At 35.9% G+C, this 27426-nt stretch overlaps 1 protein-coding gene across 3 annotated transcripts in view; it reads right to left on the reverse strand.

Moving 5' to 3' along the window:
• Positions 1–27426, reverse strand: part of Cadm2 (cell adhesion molecule 2) — a 950561-nt gene that overhangs the window by 204926 nt on the left and 718209 nt on the right. For all 3 annotated transcript variants that reach the window (XM_029470561.2, XM_021184565.2, XM_021184564.2), the window contains one exon: positions 15277–15426. In XM_029470561.2, coding sequence (XP_029326421.1) covers positions 15277–15426 — 150 coding nt within the window. The remainder of the gene's footprint in view (positions 1–15276; positions 15427–27426) is intronic.

Raw genomic sequence — 27426 nt, forward strand, 5'->3', positions numbered from 1 at the left:
TTTTGCTAGCCGTGAAAGAATAAGTTTTATAAAAATGCTTGGAACAAAAAGAATCATAAGATCCTACAATCAGGAAAAACTATTCATTGCGTTACTGTTGTTGTAATGATTGAAATGTGAACATGTGATTTGTGGTTATTTTAGCAGAAGCAGAATGCAAAGTAATGATTAAGTCTAAGAGCATTTGTTCATTAAATAGTACAGTGGCAGCACTTTGCACAAAGTAGGGTAAGCTTGCCAATAATTACACAAATCCAATAATTAACTCATTGGCATTGTACAATGCTCCAAGTAAAGTGATTGATAATGTACTTGAGAAAAATCTAACAAATGAGTCACAGAGTTTGAGAAAGGTTTTGATAATTATTCTGAATTTCTGTAAGTATGTGATAATAAAGAGGTCAGTAATTATGCTGTCATGATACAATTGCAAAACCAATCCCAGCTATATTATTTTACTTGCAAAATATATTACTAAAATGTGGAGCACAGCAATTATTCATTAGAATAGTTTTCAATTCCACATGCACACACACACACACATATATATATATATATATATATATATATATATATATGCAGCAATGAATGCAAGTTTCAATAACTGATTTGGGACTAATGTCTATATGCAATAACCTAAACCTTACTTTTGGAAAGTGGAGTAGAATGACTGTCTTAGACTCTATAGATAATACTTTAAGATGATTCTATAAACAAGCTTGTTACTCATCTTGATTGCAATACCTCATATCATTTTCAGTCCAGTTATTCCACATGGTTTACCCCATAATCCAACAGACTGACCACAAAGAGAATTTTTCCCAGTAGCTCCTTACCTGGGTTTCAGACAGTCAGACAATAAAATGACAGTCTCCTGATAAACTACACTGATACAGTCATTGGCAATGGTTGTGAGTTTATGGTCCCATCTCTTGGACATACCTCCTAGTACCATACCCTTATAATACCTCAGACATTGTAGATTCACATCAGTTACTCAGTACCTTTCCATTTTTATCCATATATAGAAATGCATGGTGGAATGGAATTGAAAAACAATTCCACCATTGTGAATACTTAGCATTAAAGCTTCTTGAGCCCTCTTAACTCAAATATACCCGTTGTTATTTTCCCAGTGTATTCTCTTAGATGAGAAAAAGTGTCAGATAGGAGCTTAAAAATGAAATGCATAGAACTCTTCCAGCTCTGCCTGAAACTACAGCAAATTGTTCTGTCATCTCTTTAAACTCACTCTCAAAATTCTCTTCCAATTTTGAGTTGATCATTCCAATTTGCTGGAAGTTTTTCCATATGGACTTAGGACTGTCTAACAGTTTGTTAGTCTTTCTGACAGGAACGTCTTATTATAATTGTACACCTGTATCTTGGCTGAAGTGTAAAACCTTAGAAATAAGATAATTTTACATAAGACTGTCGAGTTTTTCAGTTAAAACACTTTGTTTATTTCCTTTGCTACAAAGTAGGTTTAAATCAAAGTATAATTGCATAATAATTTTTAAAGCTGTTTTTAATCGAATGCATACCAGCCCATTTCCTACATTTATATATGTAGAGTTGCAGCTTTCTTATATTCTGATATATTTGGTATCTTCAAAAAATCTTAATTAGTTTTGGAAGAAAACTATTCAGTGCCTTTTGCAATGGTAGGATCAAAGGGCAAAAGAAATTAGAAGCTTAGAATAATAAAATTTTGATAATTATTTATCATAGGATGTTTGTAAATTAAGTACATTTATTACCAGGTTGGTGATTATTTTATTACCCATTTGAAGTCGATTATCCTGGAAGGATACTAAGATACTTTGAACATTCTTTCCTTATAAAAGATACGCATTCATGGAAAAAATCTATGAATCTTGAATTGATTCCTTTCATACAAAACTGCATTTCCTCACACGTTTATAGGATAAATACTGGAAATGGCTACTAACACCAGATTGAAGATGAATTTTGAAAATGTATCAAAATTTGCCTCATTTTATATAAAAGTTTAAAATGAGAACTTAAGCTTGCTGAAATTGCTTGAAAATCTCTTCGTCCATTTCTACTGATGCACTTGTCTGAAACTCGTTTTTCTGCTATAACTGCTATTAATATAAGATATAGCAATAATTTAACTCAAAACTTACTTCCTGACATCCTGCCACAAATGTTGTTGTCAATCTAAAGAGCTTAGATACATTAACAAGTAAGAAAGAAACATAGATATCACACTAAACCATTGGAATATAAATAATTACTATCTGATAGCTTATTGTTTACTATAAGTTTAATAATAGCTCATTATATTATTCTTAGTGAGTAGTCTTGCTTTTTCATATGTAGAAACTGATAATGAAATAGCGTGACTTATTTTAGCATGACTTTATTTGGTTATCGAATAAGTCATTCTACTTATAATTGTGAACTCATTTTGTGCTTCAGAGAACAATCTATGACTCTCAATGATTCATAAAGATTTGAAAAAGTTTCAAGGCTAGAGAGATGGCTCAGTGGTTTAGGGCACTGACTGCTCTTCTCCGTCCTCTCATGGAGATCACAACTGTCTGTAACTCAAATTCCAGCGGATCTGACTCCCTCCCACAGACATACATGAAGGGCAAATATCAATGCACATAAACCAAAAGGAAAGAAAAGCTTCCTAAACTGAGGTTATGTGGCATGGTCATTATCACAGACATAACTAGGCTTCTCTTCATAGAAGGGTAAGAAGAGAAAAGCAGTCCGTGATATGTCGGGTATATAAACTATGCAGGACACTCCCTGTGCATGAAAAAGTAAACAGCTTTACCCTTTTCTGTTTCCTTCTCAGAAGCTGGGTTAAAGGAGTTCTCTTTAGTGAAAGACATCACTTTCAAACATGTCTGCTTCCTTCTTACAAAGTAACTTTACCTTCATCATTTGGGATTAAAGGGGAGTACTGAGGATATGTCTGTGTTGCAACCAGAGGGACTAAAGGCCTGTGCTGAGGGCTGAGCTGCACCCTAACTAAAAAAAAGTATCCTCTTAACAGATTTGGAGAATGGGAAACCTGCATAGGAACATTGAGAATGAGCTTCATCTACAAGCATATGCAGAACAGGATATATGCAGAGAGCTACAGCTGCACTGATTGATTATTGTTATTATGTGCCTGCTAAGATACATACCAATCAAAGGAAAAATAAGGATGCTAAACATTTCTGAAACTTGTCATTGCCCTTACCCCGTCTGTCACTATTTCTCATAAATATTCTACAAGCCAAGTATCATCAAACACAGAGAGTTGTTCTGAATAGCAAGGGGGAAACAAAAGATATTAATAGGGTCACAGTTCAGAGGTCTTTTTCAGTTACTTCTATTATCTGCTCCTTTAGGGATCATTTAGAAAACTGCTCCACTCAAAGTTCCTTATTATTTCATCTTTCTTTGGGTTAATGTGCTTAAGACTACAACCAAAAGAAGTTCGGGGAGAAATGTTTATTTCATCTTCCACTTCCAGATCACATTGAGGGAAGTTAGGGCAGGAGCTCAAAGTGGGGACCTGAAGGCTGGATCCTGGAGTAAGAACTACAGAGGAATGCTGGGTACTGGCTCCCTCATTCTGGATCACTCTCTGCCAACTTTCTTACACATGTCACTAACAACCAGTCCAGAAGTATCACCACATACAGTGTGCCGGGCCTTCCCACATCAATCAACAGCCAAAGACATGGCCACAGCCATTCAGATTTGAACAATACTTCATGTAAAAATTCTGGTTTTATTCAGATGACTCTGGATAGCTCCAAGTTGACAATATGATCTACCTAGAACATTTGTCAAAACTATTAATCCAGATCTTACTTGTTTAGTCTTAAGATTTTAAATTATATTAGTCTCTTATCAAGCTTATGATCAGCTTTTTATATGACTCTCCCTGCATGTTTGTTACATTCAGATGTAACAGTCACAACCGTCTCTTCTCAGGTCTTAGGTCCAGATTCTCCTTTCCTGATGAATTCTTTTTTTCCAGGTATTTAAGGTAAAAGTTACAAAAATCATACATGTTTCTTTCTCCATTGCTTAACTCTTTCCTCGGCACATCAGATAGTGACATGTGCTCCCATGTGATGTACTCAGTCTACTTTCACAAACACATGGAGTTCATGCAGTTCTCATCAACTTCTTTATTGTATCTGTGATCTAAATAAAACTTGTCTTTTACCAGATTTTTTGAGGGAGGGGATGCATGTGAGAGGGTGTACAGCTACACATAGAGTTTTCTTGCTTCTGGTCTTTCTTCTTTCTCCAATGTTGATTCTCTCTATGGCATTCTGAACTACACGCAATATTTAAAAGAGTGCCACATTTCTTACCCCATCAACACTTTTTGTCTTATTAAGGAAAAGCCACAATTCTTCCATGTCTGTCAAAGCCCCATGTCCAGATTATCATGGGTCATTCATTGCCTTTTTTACCCCTTTCTACATCACTCTGTCATGGATTCACTCAGTAGCTGAACTCTCCTGGCAAAACACTTAGCATCTATTTCAGAGTGTTTCCCTGCTTGGCTCACAGACAGCACACCATTAGTTCATTTAACAAGTATTGGGTATTTCGGAACTACAGTTGCTTCAATTGTGAAATGGAAGCAGACCAAGAGTTCAAGGGTGGTATTGGTGATTTAGCAATGTAAAGGCCATCCTAAACTACATGAGATCTTGTCTCCAAATACAATACAAAAATAACAAAACACAATATAATACAGAAAACAAAAATAACAACCACAAAACGAATAGCCTATTCCCCTCCAATTAAAAACAAATAAACAAAATAATGTACCAATCCAAAAGCCCAATAAAAAAGTAAATAATCCACTGTATCTCACTACGTGTCTTTTTTCATGAATAAAAAAAAGACCCTTTTTGCAGGGGCTTCAGAAGTTCAACTTTAATGAAGTTTGTCAAGAAAACATTTTTCCTTAATCAACATTGAACATTTTGAAAGACAGAAATGAGACTATGGAGACTCAAAGCAATTAGTATCCTCCTGCTAATGGTTCAGTTCTACATCGGTTCCCACAATATTCAACAATAAAACTATCAGGACTCTTAATTCTTACAAAAACAAACATTTTGAGATGTACTTATACTCCTGTAATTCAATCTAAAACCTCTAGTAATGTTTTATTGCTATTTCAAGGATCATGCTAAAGAGCCTGCTGGGACTACAGAAATAATATAATAAAGGCAAAGTATTGATATTAATCTATAATCTCAATGCTCAAAATTAAAATACATTACAATATTTTTCAGATAAATTCCAAATTATTATTTTGTATGAACATTGGAAAATATTTATGTAGAAGAAATGGGGATAAAACACGATACTTATGAATTTTAAAATTGTCTAAATATAAATAAGGTTGATAAGTCAAAAAGGAGATCACCATATTTATGAATGTTTAACCATAACCAAGTTATAGCTCCATATGGTTATAAGTTCATTTAAATAATAATCAGAAATTGTGTGCATCCTGCATTGGTGCTACATCTACTCCAGTAGTGACATGCGTGACAGGCCCCCAAAACCTGGGTAGTCCTGAGGCGAAAAGTTCAGAGAACCTCAGTCTCCAGGAAATTTGGCATTCCCAAAGCTAGAATGCTCCAGATTTGTCCCTGCAATAGTGTGGAGTGTTTTGCATGCTTTCTTACAGTATTTTACTGGATAAGAGTTAGAAATCTCAGGGTAAGCTGCTCCCATATGCAAGAATTTCCCATTGTTTAGAAAGAAGGAAGGTTGTGGTCTAGGGAGGGTCTAGAGTAGATACTTAGAACTTTACATAGCTGAGTTACACCCATACACAGGAATTTACAATGGCCTAGGGGGAAGGTGTACTATACAATAGACTAGAATTGGAACTATGGCAAGGGCTTGAAGCCCTTGCCCCTGACTTCTAAGATTAAACTGACCTTAGGTGGGGCTGCTTTTGATCCAAGTTGTTAACACTGAGTTTTTATCTCAGTTGGTTCCTGTTAGCTTTTTGCAAAAGTCACTTACTTATAAGACTGGTGTTCACTTTGACAAATATTACATCCAGATACAGCACTCCCTTGTGTTCGTATTTGTTTGTCATTTCTTTGCCAACTCTTTGCCCACTTGTAGCCGGAACCTGAGTTTCACCCGTGGATCGAGGACCCAAGTGAGGTTCATTGGCAGTACATTGGTTTTTGCTTACATTTATATTTGGCTCTCAAGTCTATGTTTCTCAGATCTTATATAAGAACCTCACTGGGTTTCAAAAGAGCTGCAGTAATTTCGAGGGATATCCAAGCAATGATATTTTTAAGTACATGCTTCTTACTTGTTTGTCTACTTGGTAGTTTTTTAAAAAAGAATCTACTCTTTCATGAAAGGTTACCCTACATACACTTTACAAACAGAACTATCTGATGTAACTGCCACTGAATAATAGAATATTTCAATTGTAGATATTGTCTGGATCAATAACAATATACTTCTGCCTAAAGTGTAAAATAAATGTATTTTATTTGTATGTATTATCAACTGAGTACATATATACATCTCTCTCTCTTTCTCTTTCTCTCTCTCTCTCTCTCTCTATATATATATATATATATATATATACACACAATTATATATATTCTTAGAATTTTGAAAATAGAAATGTAAATTACAGTGGTAATTGTCTATAATGTTGTTTTACATTTAAATTTTAATCCATTAAATTTTATAAAATTAGAAACATTTTTATAGTATAAATGCATCATAGGTGAATCAAAACCCTGTCATATAAATATATATTCAATTTTATTATTTATTATATAACCTTGATTATATTTCATCATTAAGATAACAAGACTGATCAAAACCACTACACACTAAAAGTTAAAACCTTACTATTTTTTACCTGAAATAAAATATATAGGTATAAATCATATTATTATAAACAGAATGAAATTTATTCATCACTCATTAGTATTTCTGGTACTGGTAGTATTTCCTGAATATACTACATTAACAACGTTATTGTGAAACCTTTTTCAAAACATAAGATTTTCTTAAATTCTCACTCTTATGAATTTGATCAATAGGCTGTTCCACAGTGATAAGATGCTAGTTCATCATTAGGCAAACAAGTTACTCTGTGGTAATTCTTATTCCTTATACTGGGAATATTGCATATGATTAAGAATTATAATGTTAAAAAAAATCTTCCTAATAAAAAAAATCAATATTGCTAGAATCAGAAAGGATATTTTTATGAGGCACTTGGTGAGTATATGTCTGCCAGGAGGAAGTTTATTTCCTATGCATAAGTTTATTATACAAATAATAGAATTTTAGTTACCTATCTATATAATATACAGTCTTACTATTATTTTCTACCTAATACCGAATTTACTATTCCTATATAAATGACATATGACAATTTGGATCTGAAGGACAAACAATGTCACACACACACACACACACACAGACATGTGTATGTGTGTGTGTGTGTGTGTGTGTGTGTGTGTATATATAATATGATAGGGTTTTGAATCATTTATAATGCATTTATACTATAGAAAAAATATATATATGCAGCTCTTAAAACTATATATCCTAGAAAATGGTAATAAGAATTCAAATGCCCTTAAAACTCTAATGTTTGATATTTATTTCAAGTAAAATATTTTAAAAGACTTTTAAGAATTTTTCTACATAAATAAAAACTAACAGTAATGTTAAATATGGAAAAGTGTAAGTAATTCCAAAATTTCTCCAAATGGGAACATTCACCTATGTGCATGTAATATCAAATCTTCAGTATAGATATTGTTCTATTTTAGCATTCCCATGATTATGTTGATATGTGTTCTGAAAGTGCTGGGCTTAAGTCATATTATCATAAAGATGTAGAGGCACTGATTACATTCTGTTTAACTGAACGTTTTTTGTGTGTTTAATCCAAATGGCTTCCTCACTAACAGAAATGGAAACTTAACATCTACGTCACTCTTCTCGAGTATGGAGTCACATTTAACTAATTTTGCAGGACGAAATATGTCTCTGAACTTTTTCTCTCTTTCTAAAGAATCAGTGAAAACTGAAGGCCGTTGTGAACACAACACCATATAGTGTTTTAATGGATTTATTTGTATTATATATTGGGCATGTTACTTTCTGTTTATCTTTCCTGCTCTTTGCCTAGAGGTACTAATATATCCAGGAAGCCTTGGCATAGAGTTTCCATTTATATCCATTCTGGGGAAGACACAAACAGGATATTAAAGCTAGAAAAAGGAAAGCTATAACTTGCTCATCTCCACATACTGAGTCCTTGCTTCTTACTCTCTTCCAGGACCCAGTCAGAACTGAAGGGTCTTTAGGCCCAAAGATCAGCTCATTTTCCACTGTTGCTAGGACCTTGATATTTCATCTTTGTTGATTCCCATAAGTAAGTTTGCCTCTCTTTATATAGGTTTTATGTTCTATTTACTTAAGTGTAACATTAATTTCCAAATGGAAACCTAATTTCTTGTGTTCCATATGTGTGTGTTTGCTATGTGATTTCCTAATTACTGTAAAATTACTGTGGTGCTGTAGGGTTGAGGTGTGAGGCACACCTAAGAGGTCAGCTGTGAAGAAGCTCTCTTTGGAGCAATGTCCTATCATAAGTTGCAGTTTCTGTCAGAAAAATAAAAGGATAAAGACTAAATAAATAAAGGCAACAAAAAGAAGTCTTCCACAACAGCATATCATGCAGAGTAAACAAAGGAAATCAGAGATCTGTGATTGCACAATTTAACCCGTACAACGTTACTATTCAAAATCTTCAAATCTTGAAGGGTCTGGTTATGTAAAACATGGGATGGCCTTCTGAACCTACAGGTGAGGATTCAGAGAGAACTGAGAACTATGAAATGTGATGATGGCTATTCATGACTTCTATATGTCATTTTATAAGTATAAGGCAACAATATTAGTTGTAGATTACTGTGAACTGTGGGTGTTTTGGAAGAAAGCAAAGGAAAGTTTAATATTGTCCACCTTGATACCTGCTTTGCTCCGTTCATGTTTAATATTTTAAACCTTGTCAAAGTGATTGACACCAAGTGCATAGATAGGCACTGTGAAGTGTCATCGATTGGTTAGGAGCTTTGAGAAGTTGACCTTCATTTAAAATTCACCTCACTTCTCTCTTTATCACTCTTGTTTTAGGAAATCTCATTCCTGTTTTTCTCTTTCCTTTGTTCTCAATATTAATGTAAAATAACCTGCAGAGTAATTGCTTAATTAAGACCAGTGATTTAGAAATTTCCTCTTGGGAGCTCTTTACTTGAAGTCCTTTAGGAAACTTGTAGAAGTATTAGGCTATATTTGTGCATGTGTATATGCATATACATATGTATGCATTCTTATGCATATGGAAGGAACACTTGTGCATGGATATGAAGAGGCTGTGTTCAGTGTCTTCCTACATCACTGTGCATTATTCACTAGCACAGCCCCTTGCTGAGCTTGATGCTTTGGCTGCTTTGTTCAGGGATCTCTTATATCTGCTTCCCACATACTGGGATTTTAGGAAGCCTCCACACCCACTCAGCATGTTGTAAGAGTACTGGGGCTCTAGACTATATACAATCTTTATGCTTTTAGGGCAAGCTAAGCCATCTCCCCATCAAAAATCTGGTAGAGTAAAATACCACAGAGCACTGTATTTCACAATTTTATTAAGCCAAGCACAGAAAGATGCAACTGTTGCATGTGCACATTGCGTGCTCTTAGAGATGCTTGCTAAAGTATTTGTCAATAGGAATGGGTTGAATTGTTTTCTGAAAATGAAATGATCAGCTTTTGCTACTTCAATTGTTTTATCCTTTGCCTGCAGAGAAACAGACACTATGATCTAATTGATTTTTTTAATTTCTATTGTCAAATACCACACCACATTCCTGTGGAGTTATAATGGCCTATGCTCCTCATTTTCTCTGTCTTCACATACCCACACTGTTCCACCTGCTTACCAACCATTTAGAACAGTGGGGATGAACTCTGTGTAAATTGAAGGAGGATGATTCTAACAAGTAAATGCTGCCTAGCAACATGAGCCAAGCGTTCTCTAAACCCCGTGGACTCCTGCACAGTCTTCTTGATTTTATTTTTCACTTAATCTTTTAAAAATTTCTAAATATGAAACAAAATAACTTATCTATACCAATGCAAAAAGGAATGGGAGTGTAATTGAATTTCTACTTCAAAGGGTAATGGCTTCTTATCTTCAGGTGTATACAGAACAGGTAGGAACCTATTAAAAAGGAGGTTCCAAACCAACTGCCAGACCACCTGATGTGGAAAGGTGTCAATAACCACTTTCTATTAGTCAATAGCAGAATCAAAAGTCATATCTGACCCAATGCCTATCATTTCAACAACAAAGTTTCATTTGTTTAACATTGAATGTCTAATTTGTGATAGGCATGTGATTTTTCCTTGCCAGCTTTATATTCTACTACCTGTGTTTATAGTTCAACAATGTTGCTATGTCGGGAAGAACAATCTACTTCCAGAACCATGTTTCCAAAGAGTAACTGTCAGCTGTATAATATTTGGTGTGTTATGAATGGGCTTAAGCAATGGAATTTTAAGTGTCTATTCATTTTAGAAGCATTTAGGTACAGATATATGCCTCCTGAATTGTTCAGACCAGGTACAAGACATTTGTCTTATCATATAATTATTCTTTATAGAAACATTTGCAATGTGTCCCTTTGTCTTATACTCAACAGTGTGAAAGAAGTATATGCTCTTTAGGGAATAAGTAGGTGGCAACAGCAACAACAAAATGAAGGCTGGAATTTGGGATGTGATGATGTTTGTTTGCACTTGAGAGGAAGCTATGGGAAAGTATTTCCAAACCTCACAAGGAATTGAAGATCAGCCCTGGATATATAAAAAGTTGTTTCAAACAATAAAACAAAATCAGATAAGGGCAAAAAAGTGCTGATGCTTTTCTATCTGTGGACATCTTGTTTGCAACCAAGGCAAAAAATATCAGGATTAAAATCTCTCCACTCCTATGGGGCTGCAAACCTCTTCAGGTCCTTGGGTCCTTTTTCTAGCTCCTTCATTGGGGACCCTGTGCTCTGTCCAATGGATGGCTGTGAGCATCCACTTCTGTATTTGCCAGACGCTGGCAGAGCCTCTCAGGAGACCGCTATATCAGGCTCCTGTCAGGAAGCTCTTGTTGGCATCCACAATAGTGTCTGGGTTTGGAGGTTGTATATGAGATGGATCCCCAGGTGGGGCAGTCTCTGGATGGTCATTCCTTCAGTCTCTACTCCACACTTTGTCTCTGTAACTCCTGCCATGGGTATTTTGTTCTTCCTTCTAAGAAGGATTGAAGTATCTAGACTTTGGTCTTCCTTCTTGAGTTTCATGTTTTGCCATATGAATTAACCAGTACCCCCAGAGCTCCCTGGGACTAAACACCACCCAAAGAAAACAGATGGAGAGACTCATGGCTTTAGCTGCATATGTAGCAAAGGATGGTCTAGTTGGTCATCAATGGGAGGAGAGGCCTTTGGTCCTATGAAGGTTCTATGCCCCAGTACAGGAAGCAGGAGTAGGTAGGTTGGTGAATGGGGGGGGGGGGAGGCAGGTGGTGGAGGGGATAGGGGGTTTTCGGAGGGGAAATCAGGAAAGAGGATAACATTTGAAATGTAAATTAAAAAAAATATCAAATAAAAAGAATTTCTTCACTCCTCTCTTTAGCTGTAGGTTTGGAAACAACTTTCCTTTGCTTTTGAATATCTTATTTCTATCTGTGGAAGTTATTCTTATTTCTATCTAATATCTGTGGAAGTTACTTATTACAATGAAATGCCAAAACATAGACTAAATCGTATTTTTTATTTAACTTTGGTTATAAATGTGACCAAGTAAGTTTCATATTAACCCTCAATTCCCACATTTGCCACCATAAAGATGGTCTCAAATCCTCACATTTGATAGATTCCCCTCACGAAAGAATTTCCAGGTTAACTCTCTTTTAACTGATTATCATCTTTGCAATGTCAGGCATGCTTTGTTGTAGCTCATCACTCTAATTGAACAGGTCTTCTCTAACTCTAAATGGAGAATGGGGCCACCTTCTTGCATGCTTCACTCTTCAAGGTAGAAACACTTAAGAATTTACCCTTCCAAGCACACATTTTCACACCCATACATTTGAGGAAAATTACTGCTTGACATTCATTAAAAAAAGATGTAATATACAAACTGAATCACTGAAAAGTAAAGGAATAGCCATGTTTGACTGGCAATCATGAGGGAGATTCTCTGAAAACTTCTCTCTACTAGAGTAGCCACAGATAGGTTATACAATGAGAGGTATAATGGGGTGGGGCTTGGTAGCCGGGTCTTTGCACTGTTCCTTTAAGAGAGGATCAGTGAATCAAGCATGTACTTCAAGAATGTACAGGATCTGGTGCATTATGTATTTTACGAAAGTCCAAAACCACAAGAATATGTAGGTAGATATTGTAAATGTAGTCTGAACTTTCCATGCTGTATTTATAGCCATCAGACTAAGAGATCCCTAAGAATAAGGGTTGCCTGCTTGCAACTCTTTGCAGCTATTGTATTACAAGTTGCTCTATTTATGACAGGAAAAACGCATTAGCTAGAAATACTTGGAATCAATTCCAGTTTTAGATGCTCTGTAAAGGATAACTTATAGAACCACAGGAAGGGAGGCCAGGGCAGTTAATATAGATTTTTGTCTTTGTGCCTGAGGATGTGACCTGTCAATTGTAAATGTCAAACGTAAGCACACTCCCTTCATCCTGAGGAAGTATGGCATGCATCTAAGAGCAGAGCTTTCAAGCATTCAACAGTGGGATGATTGAGCAACAACAATAGAGAGGCTTGATGTTATATTATCCATGGTTAACAGTTGTGACAAATACTTCTTTGGTAGTATTTTACACATTAAAAAACTACTGTCTGGGAGATGGCTGAATTGATACAGTGCTAAACCATCTTAAGAAAAAGAAAAAAGAAAAAACAACCAAAATTAAAAAAAAAAAAACACCAATAACGACAGTGACCAAAACCTGGTGTAGTGATACCCTCCTGATACTCCTGGTGCTGGAGAGGCAGAGACTAGCATATGCCACCGGTCTACTAGCTAGCTAGCTTAATCTACTTCATGCGTTCTAGGCCACTGAGAGACCATGTCTCAAAATAATACGATGGCAGTGCTCCTGAGCAAGGATGCTTGATGCTGTCCTGTGTACTTCAAACAGGCTAGCACACACACACACAACTGAGTCATATGTAAACATACACTATACAACATACCTATAAAATGTACTCCAGCAATATTGTTTAATTCAAAACAGTAATGGAAAAAGGAAATAATACTAAGTTTATATACTTTTCTTTTGTTCAGATATGTACATGAAAATAAAGTTTAGGGTATAATTATATAACAATATACGATATGAAGACATATTATGCAAGTGAAGAGTTCCGATAACCCTAACTTCAGACAGCAAAACTATGATTAGCAGTGGAATGGTGCATGCAACATGCATTCCTCTGCACAGCTTGCCCCATTCATTGGTTGTACTGGAATGAATGTCTCACTGGAAAGAGGAAATTATTGTCCTCGATATTGGATAAAACAAAAGTTTACATACTGCCATAAAACTATTGTTTAAAAGCCAGTATTACAATTTTTAGATGTTTTATTAAAGCAGAATATTCTTATGATGGGTCTCATTCAATCTGTTGAAGACCTTGAGAGAAATTCTGAACACCCCTGTTGGGAAGCAGGCCTACTTTTAGGCACCGGCTATGAGGGAAAATTCTCTGTTTTGTAGCTCCATAGCCTGCTCTTACATATTTTAAATATTGCAATCACATGAAGTAGTTGCTCAAAACTAAAGTAAAAATATCCATTCATCTATTCTATTATTTCTCTCACTGCGGATTCTCGAATTGGCTTCGTTTGAAGACTAGTACACACTCAATCTCTGAGTCATGTTTCAAACCCCTCTTCATAGAATCTTAACTAACACAGACTCAAATCCATATCTATGGTTTTTCACAAGTGTCTTTTATCATCTAACATATTCTGTTCATTTACTTATTTGTCATCCACACTACTGACTATGTATCAGAGCAGAGACTCCTATCAGTCTATTCTCACACAAATACTAGTAAAAAGAGGCATTCAATACCCTTCAACTTATCGAATTACATATTTAACTCTTTCACTATATATTACAAACTTAACACCTCCAAAACTATTTTTATTGATAACAATAAAGGTAGAAAAACCCCACCAATATATAAAATATATGTTAAATGGAATAGACATCTTTACTACACTTTCTTTGGTTAAAATTTGGATGGCTAAAAATTAAGCTAATTTTAAGTTTCCTTATTGTTATCTGGTACATTTCATTTAAACATCAGAAGTAATTACATAATATCTAAATCATATTTTCTATCTTGTATAATGCAAATTTATTTATAAATATTTCCATAATTTTATTGTTTCATAAACTTAATATGTTATTTACTGTTATCATTGTGAATGGAGAATTAACAACTTGACATGTTATTAGATGTTTGCTTGAGTTTCAGAGTTTTAAAATGAAAGAGTGTAGATTTCTTCAACACAAAACATTCAAATCTTAATTTATGTCTTATTTAATTAGAAGCCTCTTTAGTAAATTAATAAAGTCCAAGTCTACTTTATTTCTATGCATATAAATACAGTTTCTTAATGATTTTTTTGAACATGGCTATAGTTATCCTTACTAGGTAAATCATTTCTATAGTATTTTTCTAGCTGATCCAATTGCTGAGAATTAATCTATAAGACAAAACTTTTTATAATGAAAGCATCCTTTAGACATGTAAAATTAAGATCTTAAAATAACAGCATGTGACCTAATATTAGAAAAAAATTCACTCTATAAACTATGATGTTTTAAAATGAAAGAGTGTAGCATTCAGATGGGTGTGAGAAGAAGTCAGCGAAAGCATTTTCAAATAGAATTGAAGCTGTTTATTTTATTAGAAAGTTGACACAGGTTGTCTTTGGTGTTTATGACTTGCAAAGTAAAGTATTTAATATTTATCATGTTTAAGTACACGCAGCAGCAGTTTAGTAATCAAAAGGAATAATTTGAATCATCTTAGGAAAATAAATTCATTATAATTAGGGTATTTCAGAACATGTTTAAAACATTTCTGAGAAAATATATTCACCTTTCTTGTCATCGAAGTACAGAGTCTGTTGAGCTGGATTTGACCACTGGAGGGAGGTGTTATCATTTTGATCAACTCTGCAGGTCAAAATTGCAGTTCCACCTTCAACAACCGTGACATTCTGAGTTAGTGGAAACTGCCCTTGGCTGCCTAAAAGGAGATTAAAGAAAATGTTGATTAAATGAAAGTTATAAAATGATTAATTTCCATGTTCTACATTGGACATCAGGGTTTACTCAAAATAAAATGTAAACCACCAAAAGTATATAGGACAAAATATAGAAAAGCAATTTCAAATCATTAGACCACCCTACAGGCACACCATTATATTTTCTTTACATTTTATTCCATTTCTCAGAATATGTATATCTCTTAGGCACACATGAAGATATATTCCAGTAGTAATACAATAATCTTTCATTTCCCTTGGCCTAGAATTGGTTATGTGGTGTGAGATGGATTCATTGTTGAAGGTAAGGCAGAGAATGATGTTGCATGAATTAAACTCTCTGCAGGAGCCTAGGCAACACATAAAACACTTCCCTGGTAGCTTTTTTTATAATGTAGAACAAAGCTCATAATGTATAAAAAAAAACTAGAACTTTACAGTGAATTTATGATAAGGGAAATGAAAAATGAATCCCACTTTACTGGGAAACCTTATAGAGCTTTTCCTAAAATACAAAATGTTGGCAAAACAATGTGACTGTTCTATAAAGAATATTCATCTTGTACAATAGTCTGAGGAATATTTCAAAATCCTGGTGTGGTGGCATGCACCTGTAGTCTTAGCTACTCTGCCAGCTGAAGAAGGAGCCCCTGCATTTCCAGTGTTTGTGACCAGCATGATTAACAATAGTGATATATTTCCTCCAGAACAACAGGAAGTATACATATTCCAACATATGTGCACATGCATATATGGGGTTGTTATCCAAGGAGATATTTATTACTGTTTTGTCAACATTTCTGTAATAATTAGTGTTTCTTTATAATCAAGAAAATACATCTTCTTAAATTCTTAAAGAATTTTCAGTTTGTATAGTGTCTGTATACAACCAGTTTTCTAAATTCAAATGTGTACATTAATTATTACTACAATCTATGTAATAAATTTACCTAACAAGTACACTTCTAATAATTTAAACAAAGGTATTGCAGGCGAAAATATAATATATACATTTCATTTCTGTATTGATCTGGATAAAATACCTCTTTCAAGTCTGATAACAAACATTCACAGAGACAAAAAGGATGTACTAGAGCCAGATTAAAATACTATTAAGTGAGCAAGGTAGTTCATTAAGTCAAAATAATTTGCATATTCAAGGACATTAGGATGGCTTAATCATACCCATGAAATGTATTTCTCTTTTCTGCTTTACTTTGTAATGATTCTGTCATTATTCCAAGCACCACTTGAGGTTATATGGGAGCCATTGGCATAAAGAAGTTTATTAACAAGATGCCTGTTGATTGGCACCAAAAGAGACTAAAGAGCCTGAAGGGAAACATTTCTTTCCAGCCTTACATGACATGAGCACAGAGGTTCAGGACCGCATTCCATAATTAAGACTTTAGAGTATTAAAATCTTTTATCAGGAGCTTTGCCTTCTCCACACCAGCCCCTTCAAGTCACCATGACAACTCCCCAGGACACTTCCCCTTAAGCTGTAAGATGAATTTTGAATTTGACATTGGAGTTTTGAATAATATAATCTTTGATAGTTTACTTGAAATTCAATAGGAAACCTATGGGGTATATCTTGACTTCTGCTCAGAGATGACCACTAGCAGGGAGCACAGAAGACTATCAGTCTTGTAAAGCAAGGTGGAGCAAGAACCAAAACAAACCCAAGCAAACAGGAGCTCAGACAAAGAGAGTGAATACTTGCCTGGGATTATCACCTCATGAATATGGAGTTAAGTATGGTTTGAAGGTACTTTTCTTGGCTCCCCTGGTGTTAATAACATGCATAAATTGAGCAATGGGCAGGGGGAGGGTGACTCTCCAAGTATCTCAACTGCTAATAAATATACATGGTTCGACCCAATGATGTTTTGACTATCAACAAGTACATAAATAATACTGTCTGTTGCTTTAAAGAATTCAGGGAGGAAAGTTAGCGATGCTTGCAACAATTTTGTCTACTACATTTACAGAATAATTTTCAAAACATCCCCATAAGAAAATATTATCCTTCTCATTTCACAGATGGGTAAACTGACACTGGGAGGTTAAGTGATTTTTTTTTTCTTTTCCCATGGTGAGACAAAGTCAATGAACCATTGGAAGTTTATTCTGAAAGTTCAGTGTTTCCTCTTCTCATTCCAGAGTAGCTGCTGGGTCATAATAGCTGTGTTACCATTTCATGAAATATAAATTTGACAACAAAAGGGAAAAAATCAATAATCATTTTAACAAAGAAATTTAAATTGTAAAATCAGATATGAGAAATGTCAGCATTAATTTTTATTGTTATTTGCTAATGCAAAAAAACTAATTTTAATCAATATTCTTGGATTCTTGATCCACAAAAAGTAGAAAGAAAGAAAGAAAGAGAGAGAGAGAGAGAGAGAGAGAGAGAGAGAGAGAGAGAGAGAGAGAAGAAGAAGAAGAAGAAGAAGAAGAAGAAGAAGAAGAAGAAGAAGAAGAAGAAGGAGAAGGAGAAGGAGAAGGAGAAGGAGAAGGAGAAGGAGAAGGAGAAGGAGAAGGAGAAGGAGAAGGAGAAGGAGAAGGAGAAGGAGAAGGAGAAGGAGAAGGAGAAGGAGAAGAAGAAGAAGAAGAAGAAGAAGAAGAAGAAGAAGAAGAAGAAGAAGAAGAAGAAGAAGAAGAAGAAGAAGAAAGGAAGGAAGGAAGGAAGGAAGGAAGGAAGGAAAGAAAGAAAGAAAGAAAGAAAGAAAGAAAGAAAGAAAGAAAGAAAGAAAGAAAGAAAGAAAGAAAGAAAGAGGGAAGGAGAGAGGGAGGAAGGAAGGGAGGGAGGAAGGAAGGAGGGAAGGAAGGAAGGAAGGAGGGAGGGAGGGAGGGAAGGGAGGAAGGAAGGAAGGAAGGAAGGAAGGAAGGAAGGAAGGAAGGAAGGAAGGAAGGAAGGAAGGAAGGAAGGGAAAGATTTTAGGGTTATCTTCATGCTAGGTTTTAATATACATCCATACACTTGCATCAAGTCCTTCAAGGGTGGGCATAAGGACTCTGTCCCTCCAACATCTCCCTCACAGTTTCTGACTTTATGGTAGTATGATTTCAGTTCTTTCTTGCAGCATAAAATTCTTGAAAATCGAATAATTTAGTTTTACAAATAGAGAGAAGACTCATGTGGTGAATCAACTAATTCTAAATACCCTTAGGATGTGTGGTTTCCAAAATCAATTTAAAAGCCTGTGTGGCAGGCAGTCAAACTTCTCAGAGGTCTGAATTGCCATTGACTTCTTCCTCTTCTTCTTTTTCTTGTTCTAACCAGGATAGAATACTGAGTCACTCACTGTGACCTTTCTCTTTTTAACCCCTCATGACTCAACTTTGCCTTTGAGTCCCAGAACATCTTCCCAAAGAAGTTTCCTCAATTGGAAAATTTAACATCAGGTGAAGTAAGCTATGTATCCTGAGTTCATTTATTTTATGCATGTCATGTAAGGCATACTACTTCCTTGTCTTTCATGCATCCACATTTGTAGAATGGTTAGAGGAAGAGAAATTTGCTAATGAAACACCAAGGTAACCTCAAACCTGAGGAAGAACTGATGTAAAGAAAGAGGAAACCTGGTTCAGTCAGCACTGATTTCAATTTACTCAACCAACTTGGAGCAAACTATTCTTCCAGGCAACTTCTGTTCATAATTTACTAACTCCTCTCTTGGTACTGAATTCATATTTTTTGTTGTATTAGTACCTATTAACTTCCTTCACTCTAAACTAATTATTAGGTAGTCATCAGCCATGGCTGACAGAAAACCAAGTAAGTTGCTCACAAACTTTCTCCTTTCTCTCTATTCCTTCAGACTCAATCCCCCCCAGTCTCATACCCAGGGCTGCAATAGAATATCAGCTATGATCTTCTGTCCACCCAGGCCACATCTACTATGAATCTCACAGAGCATCAACTTCTAACTTTCCTCCCCAAACTTTGAGGCTGTGTCCTACCCTGAAACTCCATCAGGCACCCAACAGCATTAACTCAAGGGCTGCTCCTCCCAGGGTAACCTGCAGGCTAAAACAGACTCACAGCAATCCTACTGTTCCTGAAATCCTGTCTCTCCCCACCCAACCCCCACCACCAGCGTCTCTCCCAGTCTCATCCCCAGTTCTGTAACTGGAAACCTGCTGAGGTTTCCTTCTTCTAACTCAATAAGGGATCACAAAAACCCTCTGTTCCAAACTGTCTTCCCCCAACTCATCCAAGTATCCCAGCCTAAAGTATCCTCTCCCCCAACCCCTGCCCCTTTGCAGGAATTCCAAGTGAACACACCAGTTAAGGAGGCCAGGAAAACAGGCAACATAAGACACACTCTCCAAAAATACAGAGAGGAAATAGAATCTATGAAACAAAAGACCATCACTGCATTCATGATAAACATCCTGTAGATATTAGGGATACAAGGAGCACACTTAACATAATAAAGACAGTTTCCAGCCAGCCTATAGTCAGCATCAAATTAAATGGAAATAAACTCAAAGCATTTCCAATAAATCAGGAAAAAGGGAAGGTTGTCCAATCTCTCCCTATCTATTCAATACAGTACTTGAATTCTTAACTAGAGCACTAAGACAACTGAAGAATATCAACAGGATAAAAGTTGAAATGGAACAACTCAAAGTATTGTTATTTGCAGAAGAGATGATAGTATATATATAAGTGACCCTAAATTTTCCACCAGGGAGTTCTTATAGCCTGCAATGAGGAGTCTGAGGCTGGGGGTTCCAAAACTCCTGGACAGAAAAGCCACTAGGTCATGGGGAGTTGCACACAGGCTTCGGGGGTTCTCTGGAAGTCCTGGAGGAGCTGAGTCATGGAGGAAGCCCTTGGGTTGATGATGACTTGGTTCTAAACTGTTTATTGATGGATCATCATGGAAAATGTGTGCATGCCACCTACTCAGGGTAAACCAGAGATTAAATTATTTTTTGTGGGAAGGAATGTATGGGAAGGGAAGCTTTTTGGCTAAACCCTCAGGGCCTCTAGATACCTCATTAGCATGGAGAACTCTGTTCTCATCTACATGACTATAGGTCCTGTTTCCTTTTCTTTTCTTTTCTTTTTTCTTTTCTTTTCTTTCCTTTCCTTTCCTTTCCTTTCCTTTCCTTTCCTTTCCTTTCCTTTCCTTTTCTTTTTAAAGATTTATTTATTATTATAATCTAAGTACACTGTAGCTGTCTTCAGATGCATCAGAAAAGGGTATCAAATCTTATTACAATGGTTGTGAGCCACCATGTGGTTGCTGGGATTTGAACTCAGGGCCTTAAGAAGAGCAGTCGGTGCTCTTAACCGCTGAGCCATCTCTCCAGCCCTAGATTGTATTTTCTATGTGGGAAGTGTAGTACTTGTTCCAGGCCAGGAAACTGGTATGGAGTAAGAAACGGCCTACCATCTCAGGTGGGTGCCTGGGTGCAGGGCGTCTCTGAACCTGCTCAACCTTACCAAGTTTTCTGGAATAGTCCATTGTCCTGCACTCAGATGTTTTCAAACAAACAAACAAACAAACAAGCAAACATCACATCATTACATTTGATCGCTAGTAGATGAAACTTAAAAAAAAAAAATTCTCCTGAGTGAGGTAACCCAGACCCAAAAAGATAAATATGGTAAGTATTCAGGTATAAAGGGATATTAGCCATTAAGTAAATGATAACCAAGGTATAGTCGATAGACTCAGAAAGGTTTGGTAAACAGGAAAGTTTTTGGAGGAAGGGGACTCAGGCATAGCCTTAAGAGGGGGAAATTTAATAGATTTAAAGGGCAGACTGGGGTGGATGCATATAGAGTGGCGGAACAGCCTGCAGGGTAGATGGAGTGGAAGAAGAAAGTGTGGGGAGAGAGAGGTGGACTTGGGGGAAGCATTTCTTGGGCAGTGTTGTGAAAATCTCCTCCAGTCAATGAAGGTGACACTAATGAAGACTCCAAGTAGTTGGGTGATAAAGATTTCTCAACAGTCTGTTTCTTATAGCCAAGGCAAGATTATGAATAGTGGAACCTGGTTGCAATTAACTGAGTTGTTGGTCAAGGGAGTCCCATGGAAATCCCCAAATAACCTAGTCTGTTACTCAGACAAAAGGTTCTTCTCTGAATACTTAGAGAGTGAGAGGGTATTGCTGAAGACTATACCCACATAACTCATTGAACATGGAGATGTCAAGATGGTGCCTACTTGTAGTCTTTACCCTTATGTTCTAGTCTGTTTGGTTTGAGAGGGTACTCTGTAGTCTACTGAAAGATAAACATGAACACCAACCCAGACATAAAACCTTTGACCTACAATCTCTCCTACCTGAATAATATGCTAGGGCAATGGTGGAACAGGACTTGCTGTGGGAACCAATCAATATCTCATTTGACCTAAGGCCCCCTCCATGAGAAGAAACCCACACCTGACACTGATTGGGAAACTAAGAACTAGAGACTATATAGCCTAGAGACTTAGGGTAAACCAAACACTACTGGTCTTAAAAAAAGAACCAATGGAATTATTCCTAAAGATATTCTGCTATACGAAATATATTTTCTTAGCACATTGGCTGGCATATGAAGGATAGCTGGTGAGAGGAGAGAGATCTAGATGTAATTCCGAAGTGCTAAGCTTGTTTATGGTCATATCAAGGTGGAAATGTATAGACTTCTACTTCACTAATATATATCACAAATGGCCTATTAGCAAAATACCATGAGGCATGGTTTATTTCTTTTGAAACATTATGAGGAGTATATGTAAGAAGATTGAAGGAATGACTGAGAACAGATACATCAAACACTATTACAGCTCTAAAATAGGGCAGAAAATAATAGAGAAGAAATCATACAAAATGTATATGCTAGAAAATGGGAAAAGAGTATACAACATTTCTTTTTCTTTTTTTTTTTTTTTTTTTTGAGACAGGATTTCTCTGTATAGCTCTGGCTGTCCTGGAACTCACTTTGTAGACCAGGCTGGCCTCAAACTCAGAAATCCGCCTGCCTCTGCCTCCCGAGTGCTGGGATTAAAGGCCTGCGCCACCACGCCCAGCTTAACCATTAAGTATGTGAAAGGCGTACTTCAACTTTCTTGGATGAATGGATCACTTTGATTTTGACATTCTTTCCCTTTTTCTTGTCTCACCCCTTCCCCATTTTCATTTCTTTTTTTTTTCTTTTTGTTATTTCCCATCACCTATCCAACACTGCCAATAGATATAGAAAATGCAGGAAATTTAATGGGTTATGCTCATTGTATTCATGATTTATTCTGCAGAGGTGATCTTCGAATCATCTCCACCTTGAAGATTAGGGGTCTAGAATATGGAAACCTTAAAGCATGTACCCTCTCATGCAGCCATGAAGACAGAAGCAAGATTTTCAACTTTTCTCTTGTCTTTTAAGTACTCTTTCCTTAGTTATAGACTGGTTATGAACTAAACTGACTCTAACTCTGCTTCTTTAACTATGATTTTAAAAGGGTGTAGTCTACAATCGAGCACTTTAAAGACATATGCCTTCCCTCACGCATCTTTTTAGCAAGTGAAAATGTATTTGAAATTCATTTTAAGGATCACGAGTGTGAGCTGACTCAGTGCAGCTTCTGAGGTTCCATGGGATGTAACCCTCACTACCCTGTACTCAGTGACATAAGCTGGTGGCTTGAAACTGACCACAGAGGGAATATTTTCACCATAGAAATTGGCAAACACTACAGGCTGATAATTTTCCCCACAGAGAAAGTTGTTAAATATTTACAACACACCACTGAAAGTCATCATTGATGTCTCTGGTTACAACTGTATAGCTTTTCCACTTGGATTTAGATTCCTTTCACCCATCACCACACTAATTAAAAATTTTGAAACAGGTTCCAATTGCCCCCTTCTCTTTGTCTAATGAGGTTGAAGTGCTAGATTTTCCAAGACCGTCCAGCTTATGTCAAACTACCATCTGTGGTTATAAACTTTCACTAGATTACAAAGACAATTTACCACTGCCTAGCTAAGAGAGGAATTCAAAACGAATAATTCAAATACTGAAATGTTTCATTTCCTTCATATCTTGACATAGCAGACCATAGTTTTTTTGCTGCTGTTGTTGTGTTTTTGTTGTTGTTTTCATTTCTCTAGTGTTTCCATCTGTTGTAAAGAAGCATCAAGCGAAAGGGGAAATAAACAGAACCTTCGCTCCTATTGACCTGAGTTATTTAAAAAACTGTCCCACACTCCCAGGTTTTGCCCTTTCCTTTACTATCAAACCACAAAAATAAGTAGCACATAATTACACAGGGCACAAAGTAGCTAGTTCTTAAATAATGGACACAGTAACTAGGTTATTGGGCTGTTATAGACCATGAGAACAAAGACATATGAAGAAAATACAGGAGTGGAGTGAATAGAGTAGGCAGAAAAAGAAGATGCATGCTTTAACATTCATCCCCAAACACGTCTGCACTCCCACAATCAGCACATTTCCAGCTTTGCTCTCTCTTCAATGCCCGAGTGGAAATAACGTTTTTCTCCAACTCTTCCTGAGCTAGAGATTAAGCATAGAGCACAGAAGTGCTCTGTGCATGACTGCTTCCTCTAGGAGAGCTAGAGCCACCTGAGACAGTCCTAGACAGACAGAATGAGGCTGGGCTTTGGACCCGCTGAGAGGGAATAAGTAACAGTCGGTGGTTTTTAAGGATGTAAGATCAAATTCTGGGGGCAAATTAACAAATTAACAGTAATTTAGGATTTCTCATTATATTTCTCTTCCCAAATATAAGGAAGACTTTTTGCAAGGAACGTCCAGACTTAAAAAATAATAATGGAAAACAAAAAGAAGACAACAAAATATGGGAACGTGCAGCTTTGTGTCAAAACCTCCGGTTATACAATGGCCTGTAATTTAACCCTTTCATTTGAAAGTATGGTAACACGACCCTATATCTGCGAAATTTATTTGTAAAGTTACCTGATTCCGAAAAGGTACTGCCACTGGAGTTAAATGACACAAAATAATTTTTCAGTTTGTTTAAACAATATTTTCTTTTCTCTCAGAAACGTAATTAAATGCAAAGTGCATTCCTTGTGTTGAGCTTCTTATTTATGGGTTGCAAAAAGCACAAATGCCAAGTGGATCAGTACATGTAAAATATGCTAATTGTTGTGAACTATGAAGCCAGCAAAAAACCAGAAAGGAGTAGGCTGTGCATTTTACAATGATGTGCTATGCAGATCTACTCTTGTTTGACTTTTTGCTTCATGTTTTTTCAGCTCTCCCTGTCTGCCTTCTCTCTCTTTTTCACCCTTACTTTTCCAACCTCTCTCTCTCTCTCTCTCTCTCTCTCTCTCTCTCTCTCTCTCTCTCTCCCTCCTTCCATCCCTCTATTACCCTCTATTGTCTCTTCTCTCAACTAGTTCAGGGTGTATTTAAATAAAGAATGTGCACCTTACAAAGTTGGAGATCATTCATGTCACCTAAATTAGAGTCTAAAAATACATCTAAGTGCACACACAGAGTGTTATTACTTCCACTAAATTACCAAAGGCATTCGAAACAAATAATCTTCTAATGTGAAAGTTGTGGCTCAGTAGTTGTGTGGACTGAAGCACATTGCATACGAAAGCCTATTAGACGGCAAAACACAAATGTCAGGAAGGCAGGTTTACAATCCCCAAGGGAACCACAGTGGATGCTCTATCATGTGAGACAGGAAATTGGAGGAAAAATTAAGACTGATAACTAAGTGCAAATTGGTTCTCCTTTTGGTGTAACCCTCTCTTCTTTCACATACTTACAGAGATTTTACTTGTCATCTTGATTTTCTCTTTTCTGTTTTGTTTTCTAGATTCTAGATTTTAGACAATTCCTAAAATCTATTGGCTGTACCAAATAATTTTATTTTTCTTTGAGTCTACTTCATTTTTTCCCTCCTGCATTCAACTTTCCATTTAGATTATAACACCTGGTCTCCACCTTCTGTGCCATCCCTCATCCCAGCCACTGTGGAGCATGGCCATCAGACCTTGCTGCCTGCCAGTTTCCATAGAGACAGGATGCACATTGGAGACCCATGTTCCATTACAACTGCCAGACCAAAGCCGGGAAGAGACAAAGCTGGCGGCCAGTGGGTCTTGCAAGGCCAGGAAAGGTTGGAGAGGCTTTCTCTTCCTCATATCGAAGCAAAACAGTGCCAAACTGGCAGCTTCAGGAGTTACAATCCTGTAGACCAGATCCTGGAGTTTACGGTGGCCATTGTGAGCATCACACTCTGATACCAATGGAGAGAGCAGAAGCTGCTGCACACCCAAAGCTTGGACCTCACCCCTTGTTGGCTCTGATCCCTGACAAAAGGCTCTTTCAGATTTACAGTGGCACCCGCAGCTCCTGAGGCACAGAATCATTACTCTCCTGTAGAAACTCCGCGTCATTCTCTTTTCCGGAATGCGGGATGAGTTTTCTAGGTCATTCATACAAGGCAAACTTTAGGACTTAAGAGAAAAAAAAAAAAAAAAAAAAAACACATCTCCAATGTATCCAACAATAACTCTTGACTAGGTGATCCTATAAACTATAACCTTCTTAGAGAATTCACAGAAAAGTTGTACTGTCTATATAAAATTTTTTTCTACTCTGTTTTATTATTCAATATTATCACTAAATCCTTATATTCTTAAATATAAATTTTAGGGAGTATTTATAGATCTCTAAAAAACCTATTACATAAATGTTTTCTGTTCTTATATAAAGTGTAGTTCATTAACCTATATTTTAATATCATTTGACTGTTTAAATATTTAGTATTCTTTTAATAATCATTTAAATTTGCATTTTTTGGCAGAAAACTCAATCAGATTCTAAAGGAATAGTAAGGCTGCTTACATATTTGATATGTCTAGGAAGGCTCATGTATTAAAAAAAAACCTAAATTTAATATATTTTTAAATATCAAATACAATAGAAATCTGCACTGCTAGTTATATTTTTAGAAGAGATATAAAATTTAAAGTACAGTTAAATATTAAACAAATTAAACAATTAAATATTAAAGTACTAATGTATAACGTACAACTAATATACATATACATAAAATATATCTTAGCAAAATAAGATAAAGATAATGGGGCAAATTACAAATGCAAATATACTAGGTGTTTAATCTGATGTTGTTTTTGTTTTCCTCAATTATAAATAGAAAACAAGGTTTATTAGATTTAATGAATTATAGTCTGAATTTTAAGTACTAGTTATTGATTTAATTTAGCATCTATATGCAGGAGTTATTTTTCTTTAGAATTATCACATATTTCACACATTTCTGAAAAATATGATGTAAGATTGACATTGGCTTTCTATTGATACTGTTTTTATTATTCGCTGTACTAAATATAAATAATTTCATTAAAGCAATCAATATATCTACTTATGTTTGAAGGAGCCTTTATATTTTCTTTTAAATAATATTTCTGTAAATTTTAAGTTGTGGAAAACAAAATAATAAAATGTATAAAACATATTACACATTTTAATGGATAATTTCAATTCATATTAAGCACTAAACTACAGTTATAATGCAGTGTTTTCTGAACATATATTTACTATCTGAGTGGAATTTTTCAATAAAATGTTCTTCAATTACATGAATTTATTTGTCAGATATATGCTTGATGGTGACAGTGTACCTCCCATAGACATGACTTGAATAGATCACCTAGAAATGACAGCTGTCCATTCAGAACTGGCAATGAAGAGGAAGCAGCAAAATTGAAAAGACAAATACTAAAAGAAGTATCCAGCTGAGAAACGGTAACATTTCAACTATTATCTGCTTTCAAGAAAAAGCCAACAATTTGAAAATAGCCTTAGGGCAAGGATGGTGCAGAGCCAGTACTGTTCCACCAACAGCTATAAGTAAAAATCTCTAGATCAGAGCCAAAAAAACTGCTGGCAGTTGAAGGAACTGAAAGGAAAGACATACAACAAAGGGAAACAAAACCCA

Source organism: Mus caroli, unplaced genomic scaffold (genome assembly GCF_978045245.1).
Source record: "Mus caroli unplaced genomic scaffold, Mus_caroli_1 scaffold_17, whole genome shotgun sequence".
Taxonomy (NCBI): Eukaryota; Metazoa; Chordata; class Mammalia; order Rodentia; family Muridae; genus Mus; species Mus caroli.